The 17,555-nt window shown below is 47.1% G+C and overlaps 1 protein-coding gene across 1 annotated transcript in view; it reads right to left on the bottom strand.

The window, feature by feature from the left end:
- The window catches only part of LCP2 (lymphocyte cytosolic protein 2), a 49,351-nt gene that overhangs the window by 22,820 nt on the left and 8,976 nt on the right, over nucleotides 1-17,555 (bottom strand). The window contains exons 3-7 of the mRNA XM_012461120.3: nucleotides 16,642-16,688; nucleotides 5,188-5,253; nucleotides 4,725-4,756; nucleotides 3,988-4,025; nucleotides 262-460 (exon numbers count right to left, since the gene is read on the bottom strand). Coding sequence (XP_012316543.1) covers nucleotides 262-460; nucleotides 3,988-4,025; nucleotides 4,725-4,756; nucleotides 5,188-5,253; nucleotides 16,642-16,688 — 382 coding nt within the window. The remainder of the gene's footprint in view (nucleotides 1-261; nucleotides 461-3,987; nucleotides 4,026-4,724; nucleotides 4,757-5,187; nucleotides 5,254-16,641; nucleotides 16,689-17,555) is intronic.

Raw genomic sequence — 17,555 nt, forward strand, 5'->3', positions numbered from 1 at the left:
AGGAGTTGGTTGCAGTATTAGTAGTCCTCACAGCAAGCTTATGTGATCTGGATGTTATTTTCCTATTTCACAGATGAGAAAATTGAGGCCCAGAGGGTAGAGTTACTTGTACAGAGCCACATAGCTGTTAAGAAGCCGAGCAGGTATCGGCACCAAGAGCTTTCTGCTACATGGGCAAGCTGGGCCATCGGCCTTCTGTGCAGCAGTGGGGAGCTTGGCTTTGGGCTGCTGGGGCCAGAGAATCCGGAAGCAGGTCCTTACCGATGTACATGGAGTTGGAGTTGGGGAAGGGCTTGGCAGGCAGGATGGAGCTCTGCAGAGCTTCCTCATCGTTGGAGGGTGGCGGCTCATAATCGGCATCATCTTCCACCGGTGCCTCTTCCTCCTCATTGGGGGACTCGTAGTCACCGTCATCCTCTCCATCCTCGTCATCATTGGGACTTTCATAGTCATCTTCTTCCTGCCAACACAGTGACAGAGACCGTGCAGTTCATAGAGGCTCTGTGGCCTGCGATGTGCCTGTGCCCGCTCTCTCCCTGCCAAGCCTCACAACAGCATAACCCGGGGCCAGGCAGCCTGAAGATGGCTACTCCCATCTTACAGATGAGGAAACTGAGGTCAGGGAGCACCGTATCACAGGGGCAGCAAGTCATGGACTTGAGACCTTGTTGAAGGTCTTCGGACCACCTTTTCACACAACATCTTTTTGCACAACGGAAAAAGAGAAGAAATGAGGAGGATGTTGGAACAGAGGGTACAGGAATAGGCTCTGTCTTGAGTAAACACTTTTTTTACTCCCAGCATCACCAAGAGAAAGACTAAGGGCCTGGAGCATTTGTGATGATACTAATTAATTACCACTTCTTAGTGTGCCTGTGCTCAAAAAATTTCCTCTCATTAAAACCTAGTGCAGTGTTGAAGGCCTAGCTAATGGGGAAAACAGATCAGCAAAGCCTGTTAAGTGGAAGGCAGATTAGGTTGAGTCTAGGAGGGGACGGTCAGAGGCTGTGCTATTCTTTTTGCTGAGAGTTGAGTGTATCAACACATCCATTATTCACGAAATCTGACACTGAGTTTGAAGCTGTTCTCTTGGAAAAGACTCTCTAAATTTTAAATTTTTAACTGCATTTTATTTTTGCTTCTTCCTGAATTTCAGGGAAAGTAAGCTCTAAGTGCTGGGTGCTTGCCTTTGAGGCAGTCCGTGAAAGGGCAGGAGCATCGGAATGACTTCCCAGCAGAGGCGGCATCAGCAGCAGCAATGATGAGCGCTCACCGTGGTCATGCCAAAGTCCAGGCGTGAGTCAGTGAGCCCAGAGCTCAACGCTCAAGGGCAGTGTGGGAAAAAGCAACGGAAAGTGGCTGCTTTTTTGAGGAAAGGGATGTTCCAATGTCCCAGAAATCCTGACTGCTTTGGGTGGCCTCAGACAGACTGCCTTTAAGCTGCTCAGTTTAAAGATTCCTGTGTTTGTTTTTGACTTGAATATTAAAAACATCAACAATAGAGGAGCATAGCGAGCACTGGGTGCCTTCCCAACTGCAACAAAGACTTTGTCCTGCCCTGTCAGTGTTGTTTTCTTTTTTTGAGACAGAGTCTCGCACTGTTGCCCAGTCTGTAGTGCAGTGGCGTGATCTCGGCTCACTGCAATCTCCACCTCCTGGGTTCGAGCAACTCTCCTGCCTTAGCCTCCCGAGTAGTTGAGACTAGAGGTGTGCACCACCACGCCCAGCTAATTTTTTTTTTGTATTTTTAATAGAGACGGGGTTTCACCATGTTGGCCAGGATGGTCTCCATCTCCTGACCTTGTGATCTACTTGCCTTGGCCTCCCAAAATGCTAGGATTACAGGCATGAGCCACAGTGCCCGGCCCCAGTCAGTGTTCTTATAACTTAGGAGCCGGTGGGCAGAGCCCTAGAGAAATGCCGCTTCAGATCAAGAGCCTCAGCATGGAGGTCCGTAGGCACGTGGCCTCCCTCCAGCCCCTGCTGACCCTTCCCTCGCCCTGTCCTCCCCAGGCCAGTCATTCCCAACTTTACACTAGCCCTTTACCCCATCAACCTTTCTCAAATGACAGACTTTTCCTCTCTGCTTCTAGAACAATTATTTTCTTCCAATCATTTGGCTCCTAAATTTGCAGGCATGGTGTTTGTTGCTAATTATACTCTGCCATATGTGTGTTAAAGTAAATTAAAATGGACCAGGCCTGAAGAATCCCTGAGCAGGCAAAACCAGTTGGGTCTCCTCAGTGACCTAAACCTTACTTGATTTGCAAGCATAAGCAAAAGTTAACTTGGGCTATTTCTCGTAAATGGCTATATTAAAGAAAAACAGAACTTAAGCTCAACCAATCAGAAGTAGCCAACAAACTTATAATTGTATAACTAGGAGCTTTCCAGCGAGATAGACTAAATGAGATTGGTTATAACTGTAACCCATCGAATGTTTTTTGGAATGTGGATTAAGTATTACATCCACATTCACCTTATAAACGCTTAGCCCTCATGCTTCTTCAGCGAAGCCTCCTTCTGGTTCGGTGCTGCCTCATTCATGAATGTTTGTTTGCTCAAATAAATGCCTTAAAAAAAAATTGCATTGTGCCTCGGTTTACCTTTTAAAAATGGGGTATCCATACTGTAAAATGCTCAGATTGGGTTCTTTATCTCCACCCATTTCCCTGTTTGCCCTTGCAAAGAGCTGGGCACATAACGTAGCTGCCAAGTTCTATAACCACTAGTGAATAGAAGCCCTCAGTTCACAGAGAGGCTGGAAGACTAGCCTCAGGCACAGCACAAGAGGCTGCATGGCAAGGATTTGGCCTCTGTGAGTAAGCAGAAACATCTCAGTGGAAACTGGGCTATTTTCCTTTTGTACCAGAAATTTGTCAAATTTCTTCATTTTCAGGTAGAAAGAATAAACTTAGCTAAAACTTTTTTTTTTTTTTCAAATTAAATGCTTTCTTTTACCAGAATCCCAATAGGACAAGGGGCATTTTGGTTTTTATTTTTTGTTTTGTTTTTTTTTGTTTTTTTGTTTTTTAGAGACGGGATTTCACTATGTTGGCCAGTACGATCTTCTTGATCTCCTGACCTCATGATCCGCCCGCCTCGGCCTTCCAAAGTGCTGGGATTACAGGCATGAGCCACCTAGTCTGGCCTTTTATTTTTGCTTTCTAAAGGCACTAGAGGCAGCCTTTTGCCAGAAGTACCACGTGACTGAGGGTCTGGTTACCTGGGTCCTAGGTCTGCCTCTAACTAGCTTTGTGGTCTACACAAGTCATATTCTCTCTCCTGTGAGCTCAGTGGCCTCATCTGTAAAATGAATAGATTGGGCTAAAGTTCATAGTAGCGTGCTCTGCCTGAGACTGCTTCGTTGCGGGGGATGTGGTGCTGTGTATATAGATTTCTGGGAAGGGATTGTACAATCCACCGGACTCTCAGAAGGGGCACTGTGACCTTTCAATGTAAAATCCAACTGGATCGCACCCTCCTTGAGGTCTTTTCAGGGCTAATAGTCGGTTTTGAAGTTATTTTCCCTCCATGCCACCAATGGGGATTTAAGTCCATGAGAAAAGCTGCTTGAGAATAGATTTCCAGGAGTGGCCATTTTTGGCGATGGGGGTTGTGGGTGGGGAGTGGTAACGGTGGGTAAAGTGCAGGAAGCAAAGTACAGCCCAGGGCCACATACGCCCACGCTCCGTGTTTGTAAATGAAGGTTTATGGGCACAAAGCCAAGCCCATTTGTCTGCTCATTGTCTGTGGCTGCTTTTGTGCTCCAGTGGCAGAGCTGAGCAGCGGAGACAGAGGCTGCATGGCTCCCAAAATCGAAGCCATTTCCTGTCTGGCCCTATGCAGAACACCTTTTCTGAGCCCCAGGTGGGTGTGCTGGCATCATGTTAGAGCCCGCACCACTTGGCTCCACGCTGGGTCCTTATCACAAAGCCACCCTGGACACTGCTGTAAAGGTGCGAGAACAGCCCGCACCATACTCACAAAGGACGACCAGCCCCCATTGTCTTCTTCGTGGCTTTCTGTGGAGGGAAATGACATCACCATCAGCACTTGAAGGAAAGTCAAAGCCGCTTCCCCATCTGATGCCTTTCCCCATCTGATGCCTTTCCCCATCCCAGGCCTCCACCTGCCTTCCACACCCCTGGGGGTTTAGCCACTTACTGTCAGCTCCAGAGACCCTGCCCAAGGAGTTCATTCTACCGAAGAACGGGGTGGGGGGGCAGGGGGCAATGGTTCTCCACCTTTCACATGTGTAATAGTGACTTAGGAGTGCTTTAAGATGTGTAGATACCTGGGGGTCTATCCCTACAGCTTCAGATTCAGCAGGAAGGGCCAGGGCCCAGGAATCTGCATTGCAAACACTATGTGCAATTGAACAGTTGAAAAGCTGCTTTAAAGACTCAGATGCAGGGGCACTAGCTCGGCTCAGGTGCTCAGTCAGAGGTGGGGTCCCTCTGTTTTCCTCTACAGAGCTCAGAGCTCTTCAATATGTCCCTGAAGATGGTCCCAGCAGAACAGGGGCCATAAGCCAGGTACCCGGCAGAGCGACATCTTCTCCCCTCCATCTAGACCCAAACCCTTTTCTGGGTAAGAACTGGCTGACAGACAAGTCAGTAAGGTCACCTGAATGAACCCAAAGAGCCCCCAAAACCAGAAAGACAAGAGAACTGAGATACCTATCACCGAAAGCAATCACTTCTCAGCCCTGACAGCTTTACCTGTCTCTTCAGGAAAGCGCTGGACTTGGGGTCTGCAAAGGCAAATAGCATTGCATTAATGGTCCTATTGATTTAAGGGGATCTCCCTCTTTCCTCAACCCGGTCCAGGGAGAGTGAGCCCCAGTGGAGGCCACGCCTCACTGCCCAAGAGGGGCTGGTGTCCTTGCTGCTTGGCAGCTGGGGCTAGGACACCCTGAAAATTCTGGAAATCACCAAGCCACATCAGTGGCGTGACTGGAAGCTCATGTCTGCCTGATGCTCCAGAGGAAATTCCCCTGATGTCCCAGACCCAGGGACAGGATGCAGGGCAGGGGAGGAAACCCCTTCCCCTCCTTGGACACCATCTTTGAGAACCCTGGGACTCAGGGGACGGATACAGGTCAAAAAGTAGGGCAAAAACAGTTCTGTGCCTCCCTTTTAAGGTTCAACCTGGGATTGAAAAATCTTGCGTTTCCCCACTCACTTGCGTGTGAAGATGCTCCTTCTCTCTTCATTCTTGTTGATTTCTTGACTTAACTTACTGAGAATCCTGCAAGATAAAGAGAAAGATGAAGAGACAAAACCATCTTCTCTCAGCCTCAACCTTCCCCCTGGCCCTTGACGCCCTGTGGTCTGTAGAACTCTGGGGCACCAGGGCCAACTCTGGCCAGCCTCCTCTTTGTCACCTCTGCAGGGACCCTCCGCTCCTCACTTCCTCCCAGAATTTGCCACCTTATTCCACAGGCCAGACGTTCCTCCTGCCCAGGAAGCCCACTCTCCTTCTTGCTGATCTGTGTCTGGCTGAGCCTTCCAAGTCCAGCTCAGAGCTTCTCGGTAAAGACTTGTCACTTCACACCTGGCTTCCCCTCCAAACATCGGGAGCCTTAGGATCTGGACACAATAGCTGTGTATTTTCTTGTCTTACTCTTCCTGGGGCTGAGGTCCCCTGGCTCTTGCATGACTTGGCAGTGCTGTCTTGTTCCCAAGAATCTTCAGACCATCTTCTAGACCCAGAGGAATCAGCTGCTCCTTGGAGATTTCTTAGCATGACCTCTAGTGGGCTGTTCTTTGGCCTGTCATCTCCCTCCATCTTCCCCTCCCGGACTGCCACTCCGAGTGGATGTGTAAGATGTGGATTCTTACAAAAGCTTGGGGAGGTATTCTCTATAAAGGCAGGGCCTGCAGAATGAGAGACCCTTGAATCACTCATGCCCCTGAGACCAGCTTTCTCAAAGACACTTGAAGATACTCTTAGTCCCCAGGTACTTTTATGTCAGAACCAGCAAATCTCCAAACCTCAGGATGGAGCTGGGGGAGCTGGGGCAGGAGGGCTTTGCCATCAGAACTGCATCTCCAACATGCCAGAGCAACAAGCATCCATTCTAGTCTCTCAAACATCCAGAACTTAAGACTCCAGCCCCAATTAGTACCCACTGATGAGACCAAGGAGACCCTCAGTAGTCGACAGGTTTATTGTTTCCTAGAGATTGGGGACAACTGGAAGGGACTTCAGATTATCTAGTCTAATTTCATTTTACAGAGGAGGTAGCAGAGGCCCGGACAAAGAAGGGACTAGCTTGAAACCATGTAGTAGTTAGTAGTAAAGGCCACCTCTCTTCCCACAACTCACGCCAGCACCACAAGCCAGTCTTCCTAATCTCCAAGCCAGTACCCTTGCAATGCACACGCCCCTGTGTCAGTTCCTTTCTGCTGCAAGCTCTCTGGAGGCAGACACTGTTGAGTCCCTGGGCTGCCTATGAGAATGACACATGATCTCTATTCCTTCTGCTTAATGACCATCCTACCGTAACAAGTTTAGCCTAAAGTAAACTTGCTAAGTTAGCAAAGGCAGTCCTTAGCAGCCACCAGGTCTCGATTCCTCTGTCACCTCCCCTGCCCCTCGACTCCCTGATTTCTCCCAAGAAATGGGCTCCAGGCAGAGCACCGCAACTCATGCCTGTAATCCCAGCACTTTGGGAGGCCGAGGCGGGCAGATCACTGAGGTCAGGAGTTTGAGACCAGCCTGGCCAACATGGTGAAACCCTGTCTCTATTAAAAATACAAAAATTAGCCGGGCATGGTGCTTGCCTGTAATCCCAGTTACTCAGGAGGCTAAGGCAGGAGAATGGATTGAACCCGGGAGTCAAGGTTGTAGTGAGCCAAGATCACTCCACTGCACTTCAGCCTGGGCAATAAGAGTGAAACTCTGTCTCAAAAAGAAAAAAAAAAAAGAAAGAAAGAAAAGAAAAAGAAAAGAAATGGGATCAAAACCCTCCTACCTCATTAGAACAATAGGATAGACAAATTTTAATAAACAGGCTTGGTGCTGAAGAGGAAAGAGGAGAAAGGGAAAGGTTTTCTCTCTGTAATTGTGTTGCTGGTGACCCCAGGCTTCTGTGACTGCACAGAGGAAGAGAGCCTTTAGGAGCAGCAGGAGGGTTTCCTAGTTGCCTCCTGACCATGCTGTCAGAATGCTCGTGACATGGTTCTTTTTGGTTCCTTTAAGGGGTTGTTTCCAGAAGGTGATGGACATGTGGGATGAAAGGACTCCTACAGAGCGGGCAGGGGAGCCCTGTTAGTGTCCTGTGTCCTGGCCATGTCAGGCGGTGCTGGCTGCAGTAGCCACTCCCATTCTGTCACCTGTTTATTCAACAATGTACATCAAGGGCCTTCTACGTGCCAGGAACTTAGAAGTGCTCAAGGTGCATCAATGAACAAAACAGACAAAGATGCTTACTAGGGAGAGAGAGCTTTAAGGAGGTGAAATGTGATGCCTATGCACCATGGACATGCAGGGTGGGGGGCTGGGGAGGGGGATGGGAGTGCAGGGGTGGGGTGTGGTTGCCATTTAAAACGAACTGGCCTCACTGAAGAGGTGACATTTCAGTAATGACTGGAGCGAGGTGGGACTGAGGCTCACCTCAGCGCCCTCCTCCTACAGACCTTGATGGGGCTCTGACCAGCTCACAAGGCTGCTTTGGATCTTGAAAGGACCTCCTGCTCTCTGCGGTGCTGCCTCTCACAGTATCTCTAACAGCCAGGTTGGAGGCTGCTGGGGCTCGATCTGGGTGAGGAAGGAAATGCCAAACCGCAGGCCCTAGCAGAGGAGCAACAAAGAGCTGAAGGAGGGCAGAATAGGGCCTGGCAGTTTGCGTGCTGCAAAGTGTGGGCTCCCAGAGCCCTTCTGCTTTGATGGGCTACAGAGAGCCCCTCCCAAGCCTGTGGGAGCCCTGCCAGGGGCCGGTGGGCGGGGCGACGGTGATGGTGTGCGGGCAGGGAAGTGGTTGCTATGGCTATTGCTATGTGCAAACCTTCAAATGACACCCCACCCCAGAGGACCAAGTGACAGTGAGTGGAGGGAGGTGGTGACTCATTCTCCCTTCACCCCATAAACCCCAGGCCTCGCTCAGAACCAGAGCAAGAAGTGATGGGGGCTGGGCAGCCATAGTTAAAAAGCAGTCCTCTCCGCTTGCCTTTGTTTGAGGAACTAGCTGGCCCTGGAAATGGACTGAACCTCCCCTCAGGAAGCCAGCCCGTTGTAGGAAGGCGGCATTCTACAATGACCTGGGTTCCAGTCCAGCTGCATCCCTAACTTGCAGCATGGTGGGGGCCAGTCTTCATTTTGTCAGTCTAAGGTCTCTCCCGGTGAAGTACAAGGTACAAGGCCTGCAGGCACAGGCAAGCTGGCTACAATGTCCGGCCTCAAAGGCAGCGCCCACTGTGTGAGCTCAGACAAGGGAGCCGCTCTGCCTGGCCCCAGATTCCTTATCAGCACAGTACAGGGGTTGAATCTGATTAGGGAATCCCTGATGGGCCTGATCATCATGATTACCTAGCTGTACCTGTTACAAACACCGATCACCAGGCCCAGCCTAGACCTACCTGAACAGACTCTCCAAGGAGAAACCTGAGGCTCAGTGACATCAACCAGCCCCAGGTGGTTTTTATTATGACTGAAAAAGCTTGTGAAATAAATCCTGTTATTCTTAACACTGAAGAAATTGTTTGTTTGTTTGTTTGCTTGCTTGTTTTGAAGAGGAGGAGAAGGAAAGGCAGGAGAAGGAACTTTGTGATTATGAAGGGCGTGAAGTAGGAGAGTTGATGTAGCCCATCAATTCTCCCCTGTGCTTGAACAACTGTGAAGGAAGCCCCACTAGTGGGTCTAGAAATCAACCTTGCTATTGACATAAGAAGAAAGAAACTATACAAGAAATGCAGGCTGGCAGGCAGGCAGAAAAGAAGGGAGAGAGGGAAGGTGGAAGAGAAGGGAAGGGGAGGGAAGAGGAGGGGAGGGGAGGGCAGGGGAGGGGAGGGGAGGGGAGGGGAGGGAAGCAGAATAGACAGTATCAGTGCACAAAGCATGAGTAAGAATAGGCATTGTCCCATGAAAGTTCCATCTTCCTCTGCTCTACTGTGGCACATGTAGCTGTGTACTGGCTTATGATGTAGAGCACATTCTTTCCACAGCTCACATAGTAAGAGCTTTGGCCAACTTCCCACTTACTCCCCTTATGGGACCCCCCACGGTGGGAGTCTGGTTTCCTGGGCTCAGATTTCAGACTGTTTGCTGGTCCCTCCCAGGACAAGGCTCCCAGGCCCTGGGCAGGGCAGAGGTTTGCCTCTCCCCCAGAGCTGTTCTCTCAGTGGGATACTGGAACTCACCTTCTCCTCCTCACCCCTCCTCCCTGCACACATTCCCACTCTTAACCCTGCTCTCTCTCTGCATTCTAATATTTCTTCCAAAGAACAAAGTGTTCTTTCCACCTTTAAAGATCAGCCTCCTTGAACCAAGAGCCAAATCTTCTAAATTCTATCCTTGTCACCTGAGAGGGGTGACAGCCCCTAAAACGCTGGGGGCAGCTAGATGTTTTATGACTCAGGAAGGAGGCTTTCACCATCACCTGAGGCCTGGGTTGAGAGTGTATGAGCAGGACATAATAATTTGAGGAGACGGTGGTCTCTCTACTTCTCACGCATGTCTCCCACCCCTGTAGTTCTACATGTAGTGTCTTCCTGGTGCCTCACAATCATTTTCCTGGTAGACAATTATAATTATTCTCATTTTTACAAATAAAAAAAGTAGGTCTGGCTGGGCATAGTGGCTCATGCCTGTAATCCCAGCACTTTGGGAGCTGAGATGGCTGGATCACCTGAGGTCACGAGTTTGAGACCAGCTTGGCCAACATGGCAAAACCCTATCTCTACTAAAAATACAAAAATTAGCTGGATGTGGTGGCAGGCACCTGTAATCCCAGCTACTCGGGAGGCTGAGGCAGGAGAATCGCTTGAACCCAGGAGGTGCAGGTCGCAGTGAGCTGAGATCGCAGCACTGCACTCTAGCCTGGGTGACAAGAATGAAACTCTGTCTCAAAAAAAAAAAACAAAAAAACGCAGGTCTCTGAGGGAGGCATCTGTCAAAAGCCAAGAGAAGGAGCAACAGGAGGGAAGCAGCTTTCCTGTGGGAGGATCCTTGAGGACTGATGAGGATTGGGTCCCTGGACAGGGATTAGCCACTGAATGGTACAGGGGAGAACCATGTTGGAGATAGGCCTTGTTGTTCTGGTTTTGCTGAGGGCTGGCCACATTCTTTAACAGGCACGAGAATGTTCATTTGGCCTCTGCGTCCCTTCCTCCATACCTTTCCTGTCTTCTCTGTCTCAGGTGGAGAAATAGGTACAAAGGAGATGCCTCAGGAGGTCGTTTCTGCCATTAGGAGACTCCCAGCCTTACAGGAAGACATTTTTCTGCAATACTTCTCAGCTTGAATCTTATGTTTTCCAGCCTAATTGCACCATTGGTAATGGCTACAGGGAGAATCCACAGAAAGAGCATCATCTAATACCTATCTGCTGCCTGCACCGCCCACCCTGCCACTCTCCTCTCCTTATTTTTAAAGTTACACTGTGGATTTAAATATAAAACTTATAACATCCCCTCCTTTAGTGAACTCCAAATGGGCACCAGAAGATTTGAATGTGTATTCATGTATCGATTGATTTAACCAGACCGTTGTCATCTCTACCATGAGGGTGAACCAGGCCCTATATAAAGGGAGCTTTCATATTTTTCTTTAAACATCCTGCACCTTTACAATGTTGGAGGTGTCTTGGGATCAACCATGTCTTGAGAGAGTGACTGTATTTGCAGGCTGAGAGAGCCTTCCTCACCACAACTTGCCTTCTTAAAAAATCTATTTAATACTCACATTTTAAGCATCAGGGAAGGAAATGGAGACATTCAGGGGAGTGTAACATTGTTTTGGTTTTCTGTACATGAACACAATTTCTTTTTCAAAGGCCTTTGGGGTAATGATCAAGACAAATAAACCTATGTATAAGGGATGGAATGAATAAAGTACTGAATACCTGTGAGTATCAAGGGCAGCACCAGGCAATTTATGAATGCTGCCTCCTTTAATGTCCCCCACTCTCTGAAAGTTAGCTCTTTTCCCTTCTACAGACAAGGAAACTGAGGCTCCAATTGCTGAAATAATTTCTCCAAGGTCCCATAGCTGGTGGGAGGCAACGTCAGCTTGGATCTCCCGCACTCCAAAACCCTACTCTCTGTTCTTTAATCCTTCCTCTCCAGCAAAATAGAATAGTTAAAAAGTTAAAATTATTCTAATTGAGATTTTACCTAAAGCAAAATAGCCAACACTTATTCAGTGCATGTTGTTATTTCCCCTAACTTTCCCATTGACCATCATTATCCCCATTTTATAGATGAGGAAGCTGAGGTTCGGAGAGCTGAGCTAATTTGCCCCCAAGTCACACGGCTTGTAAATGGAAGGATTGGATTTCAAGCATCTGACCTCAGAGCCTGTGCTTTTTCTCACTGAGTGCTCCTGTCTGCCTTTTTATACCCAAAATAATAGCATTTTAAACAAGTGAGCTTGTATAGTCTCGGTAACCCATTCCTTCCTTTTATAGTTTAGGAAGCTGAGGGTGGTCTAGGGATGTGTCCCAGGTCACATAACTCATTGGAAGTAGAGCTGGAATTGGTCCTTGTTACACATTTCTGCCAAGAGGGACGGTGATTCTCTGTCATCTCATCGGGTCAGCCTGGACCTTCCCTTGATATCTTCTCTGTCATTCTCCATCCTAACCCTTCACGTTCTATGGGCAGGCCTCATAGTTATTCTAGGGTGCACATTCAAACACATTGGAGGAGGGGATTACAACACAGGCCAAGTTTTTGTTTCAGTTTTCAGAGAGCTAAAGAAATATCCCACCCCAACCCATTCACAACATGTTTATAATTCTCCCTTTCACGGAGAATCAACCCCTACCACCTTCTTCAGGCTCTCAAAAAAGCCAGAAGACAGCAGTTGAACTTAGCCTTAAGACGAAAAAGAGTCTTGCAAGCTGGAAGTGCCTTCTTTATCTCTGTCCTTCCACTGTTCTGATTAAATATCCTCCATCCCCCATCTTCATAGATACAGCCCTAGGAAAAGCTCCTAGCTTATTATTAGTGGGATCTTGGTCATCACCAACTAACTTGGTCCCATGTCCCCAGCTGGGCTCTCCTTCAAATTATCACTTACATGCCCTGGACAGAGATAAGACACAAATTTACCCTGACGCCCACTACACTAACACTCTCTGGCTCCTGAGAATGGCTCACGGGACCTTTGTAAGTTGTGGCACACACCTCCTAACCAGTCACTTCGGCCTCTTTGCTTTCCACTCCCCCAGGTATATGCCCCAGCCGCTCTGCCCCACTGGCCGTTCCACCAGGCACACTGGGTGCTGCCTCTGTAATACCTCCCCATTTCTAGAATGTCCTACAATCCATCCTTCCTATTTCAAGATTTAATTTGGGTCCCTTCCCCTTGTCTGCCCTGAATACTGTGGGAAAATTACTGCTGCCTTCCTATGAACCCTTGAACCTGGGCATGCATGTGCGATTGCACTGCTGTCATTGTAGTATAATTGCTTTGCTTGTCTATCTCTCCTCCCTTTAGACTGAGAGTGTCCTGAGAATGAAGATTCTGTCCCATATCTTTGTAGCCTGAGTGATTTTAACAGAGGCCTGACACATTGTAGTTACTTAGTACCGGTTCACTCAATGAATAAAGTATTATTGAACTATGAATTTTGTATACAGACCATAAGATGCAAACTCAAATGCCCTCAAGGGCCACGTACATACATAGACCTACATAGTTACCATTTCTGGCACTCTTCATTCCTATGCATGCATCCAGGTTAACATCTGGTATCACTTCCTTTCTGCTTGAAGGACTTTTAAAAGGTATCTGTGGTAGTACATTTCAGATTTTGTGTGTCTGAAAAAGTCTTCACTGCATCTTCATTTTTGAAAGATACTTTTGCCTAGTATCGAAGTCTAGATTGACAATATTTTTCTTTTACTATTTTGCTTTCGAGAAACCTGCTGTGACCCATGTATTTTCTTCTCTGTGTGTAATGTGTCCTTTTTTCTGACTGCTTTTAGGATTTTCTTTTTATTGGTGGGTTTGAGCAATTTAGTTATGATGTACCTCAGGGCTAGCTGTCTTCCTGTTTCTTAGATTTGGGGTTTGTTGAGCCTCTTGGATCTGTGGGTTTATAATTTTCAACCAGTTTGAAAAACTTTTTAGCCACCATGTCTTCAAGTGTTTTACTTGTCTCTCCTTCCCCTCTCACATGCACATTCTTTCCTCTCCTTTGGGGACTTTGGACATATATTTGGCTCCTTGAAATTGTCCCAAAGTTCCTTGATGCTCTTTTTTTTTTCTTGAGATGGAGTCTTGCTCTGTCACCCAGGCTGGAGTGCAGTAGTGTGATCTTGGCTCACTGGAACCTCTGCCTCCCAGGTTCAAGTGATTCTCCTGCCTTAGCCTTTTGAGTAGCTGGGACCACAGGTGCCCGCCACCACGCCAGGCTAATTTTTGTACTTTTAGTAGAGATGGGGTTTTGCCATGTTGGCCAGCTGGTCTCAAACTCCTGACCTCAGGTGATAAGCCCACCTCAGCCTCCCAAAGTGCTGAGATTTTAAGCGTGAGCCACCGTGCCTGGCCCCTCGATGCTCTGTTCAGTGTTTTGTTTTATTCATTTTTTTTTCTTGGTGTGTTTCAATTTGGACAGTTTCTATTACTGCATCTTCATGTTTACTACTATTTTCTTCTGCTGTTAATCCCAAGCAGTGTATTTCTAGTCTCAGATTTTATAGTATTGATTTCTAGAAGTTCTGTTTGGGTCTCTTTTTTGAATTTTCTATGTCCAAATTTAACTTTTAAAACACATGAAATACACTCAACATTATCCTTGCCTGCTAATTCTAATCTCTGTGTCAGTTATAGGTCAGTTTTGATGTTTTACTTTTTCTCCTTGTTGTGGGTTGCATTTTCCTGCTTCTTTGCATGCCTGTTAGTCTCTGATTAGATGTCTAATGTAAATTTTATTTGATTGGGTAGTGAACATTTTTGCATTTCTATAAATAGTTTCAAATTTTGTTCTGAGATGCAGTTAAGCTACTCAGAAGCAGTTTCTTTCTGCTGAGTCTTGCTTTTAAGGTTTTCTAGGCAGGACCAGAAGAATTTTTAGATTCGGGTTAATTATTCCCCACTACTAAGGCATGATCCTTCTAGGCACTCCACCCAAAGACTGTGAATCTCCAGGTTTTCCAGCCAGGCTGGTAGAGACAGTCACCATCTCCAGCCCTGTGAGTGGCTACTGTTTCCTCCAATACTGTTGGGTAGTTCTTTTGCCAGCTACAGGTGATCTCTCCTTTCATGCATGAACTGTCCTGTGCCTGCTCTGCTGAAGAGGGGCCCCTCTGAAGCTCTCCAGAATGCTGTCTCTATGCAGCTCTCTTCTCTCTGACACCTGTTGAATGAACTCTAGGCTCCTGGACTCTCCGCTGCCTCCTCAACTGAAGTCGTCCACCAGACCCAGCACGGTGTTTCCTGTTCCCTGTGCCACGGCCTGGAGATTCTCAAAGCAGCAAGCAACCACAGGCTTCACTGCCCTTGTTTCCCATCCCTCGTTGTCTGATGCCCAATGCCTTGAAAATTTTTACTTCATATATTTTGCTGGGTTATTTGGTTATTTCAGGTGGGAAAGTAAGTCTAATCCCTCTGACTTCATCGTGTTCAGAAAGACAAAATTCCCATAATATGATATAAATGATTGACCTACCTTAGGCTGATCCCTCAGGGAATGGTGGGGCCATGGTAAACTGAGGAGCACAAATCTCAACTAAATAGGGCAGCAGACATCAGATCCAGCTGACTATTGCTACAGCAGAATATAAGCCCTCAGTTGCCACATCTTTCACTTGTTTCTAAAGAGGCTGGATTTTGTGAAAGTTTTCCTGATTTCAAAGCACAGTGGGTACCAAACTTAACACATCTGCAGCCTGGGACTGGCCCACCAGCCACCAATTCTGACCCCTGTATGTAAAGGTCCCTCTTTTGCAAAGAACTACGGTTTATCTCTACAGCATTACATTTCTGCAATCATGGAAATGTTCTGTACCTGCACTCTCCAGCATAGTAGTCACCAGCTACATGTAGCTATTAAAATGTGGCCAGTGCCTCATGAGAATGAATTTTAAATTTAATTTAAATTGAAGTAGCCACATGTGGTTAGAGGATATCCTTAGAAAGATCAAGCCATCTTCAACGACATGTGTCCCTGGAGATAGACAGCACCAAAAGCAAATCCTTATTCCTCTCTTTTCCTTCCCCCTTCCACACAAGGGAAACCTGATAGTCATGCTAAAAATATTCTCCTTAATTGAGCTGCCAGCATTCCTACCTATTCATGAGACTGTCCCACCTTCTACTACTTTAATCTACTTCCCTTTTATTATGATGAGCTCTGAGACCCTTAAAGTAAGAGAAGGGTCCTCATAGAATGTCCAGAATAGAGAACTAAAACTGGCAACAAACAGGCTATATGTAGCCCTTAGGTGTGTTTACTGTGGCATGCACAATATTTGAAACATTTGAGCCAATGTTTAAAAATTGAGATATATTATATGAAACCCATATTTCTAGTTACTCTTGATAAGTTTGAAGACTGGACATTGTTGGATCCACATTGGCTGGAGCCGAGAGCTGCTGCACTCTTTGAATGGAGCATATGATATCTGATTTGCCATAATCCCCACCATTCCCAATTGTTTCACCAACAATGAGGCTTTGTGGTGGTTACTTTTTTCATCATATAATAACTGTGGTATTATATTTCTTATAATGGAGAACTATTGCTTTATACAGAATATTTACCACTATTTTTTCCAATATGATAAAACAAAACATAAAACAACAGAGCTTTGTGTTTTCAATCTGGCCAATTTTACACATTTATAGCACCTGCCTGGCTCCTGTAGGTATTTGAGTACGTGAGACCTTTACTAGAGGGATGGAAAATACATGGCATGACATGTATACTGCAACTTCCCATTTCAGCACCCATGGCAGACATGAATAATCAATCACAGCTCCCTTTCCTCAGGATTCTTCTCAACATTACAGCCCTGGAAGCCATTCCCAAGCACTCAGTATCAACACATAATCATGTCCATTGCCGTCATCTGGTTCAACTCTCATTTTACTGTGTGAGAAATGGAGGTCAAGCAAACTCAAGCCATCACGGAGTCAATGATGATGCCATGATGAAACCTTGACTCTGGTGCAATTTTCACAGGCCCAAGCACCCCATGAGAAGAGAGGAAATGAAAACACGGACCAGAGTTGGGTTTGTCTTTGGCAAGAGCATCCAGGTCATCAGCTGGGCTGGATCTGTGACTTCTGTTTTCCAGCTCTTCATGTAACTTCTGTTCCCCACATCCTGCCCTTGCCCTTGTCCTTTCTACTTGGTTTCTTATTTCAAGTCAACAGTGATATAGAACTGACCCAGCCCCCACTCACACTACTCCCCATTCCCACCTTTGTTCCCCAAATCACCCATAGAGTTGGAGGAGTACTTACGGCACCCGGAGCTTGGGGAACTTCTGGATGTCATTTTCTGTCAGGTTCTGAAATGAAGACACACAGGGCAGGCAGGTTAAAACCCACAGAAAGGGCTGTGAGTGGGAGAGGAAGAATGATATGTGAAATAATATAGGGAGTGGTGGGGACTGTGGCAAATGGAGGAGAAACACCCTGCCCACCCACCCTCCCTAAGTGGACAGCCTCTAGGGGTTTTGCCTGAAAGCCTGTGGGCCTGGTGTTGCTGGATCTGCTTTTTCAAAGGGAATCCTTAAATCTGGATTTTATATGAAATGCTCTGCATTCCAAATGTTGGCAAATAATTTTGACTTAAACACTGTGAGAGCTCGATCTGTGAAACCAAACGACTCGTTTTGTGAGCTGCATTTGGCCATGTTGTAGCTTCTTCCCTACACCCCAGACCTCAGGTCCCCCTCAGTCTCCACAATGTCAGCTGCCAAGAAGCCAGCCTGGAAGAGTCTGTGGCTCTTTTACCAACATCACACCCTGGAGAACTTCTTTCACCAGGGTTATTGGTAGAATTCTCAAGATATTGGGGATAACATAAAAGGCTTTCCTGAGGGAATTGGAAAGGAGAGGAGAAAGAAATTCATATTTGCCAAGAACTAACTCTGGGCCTCCACCTCTTAACACCTTAGTGAAACCTCACATCAACTCTGTGATGCAAGAGTTACCAGCATTCTCATTTTGCAGGTAAGAAAGCCGAGGCTTGGGATGTCAAGGGGATTTCTGCTTGTGGGGGATGAGCTGGGGCTGGAACTCCACTCCATGGCATCCACAGTCTATTTTCTTCCTGCAAACCTCCATCCTGCCATGTCTGATCCTTTTGAGGGCCCCCGTGGTCTATGTTAGAGGGGAGGATGGAGGGAAGGGTGAAAGGAGGCATCTGGAAG

The sequence above is a fragment of the Aotus nancymaae genome, unplaced genomic scaffold (assembly GCF_030222135.1).
Source record: "Aotus nancymaae isolate 86718 unplaced genomic scaffold, 86718_ANA_hifiasm-v0.15.2.pri h1tg000015l_1, whole genome shotgun sequence".
In the NCBI taxonomy this organism is placed as follows: Eukaryota; Metazoa; Chordata; class Mammalia; order Primates; family Aotidae; genus Aotus; species Aotus nancymaae.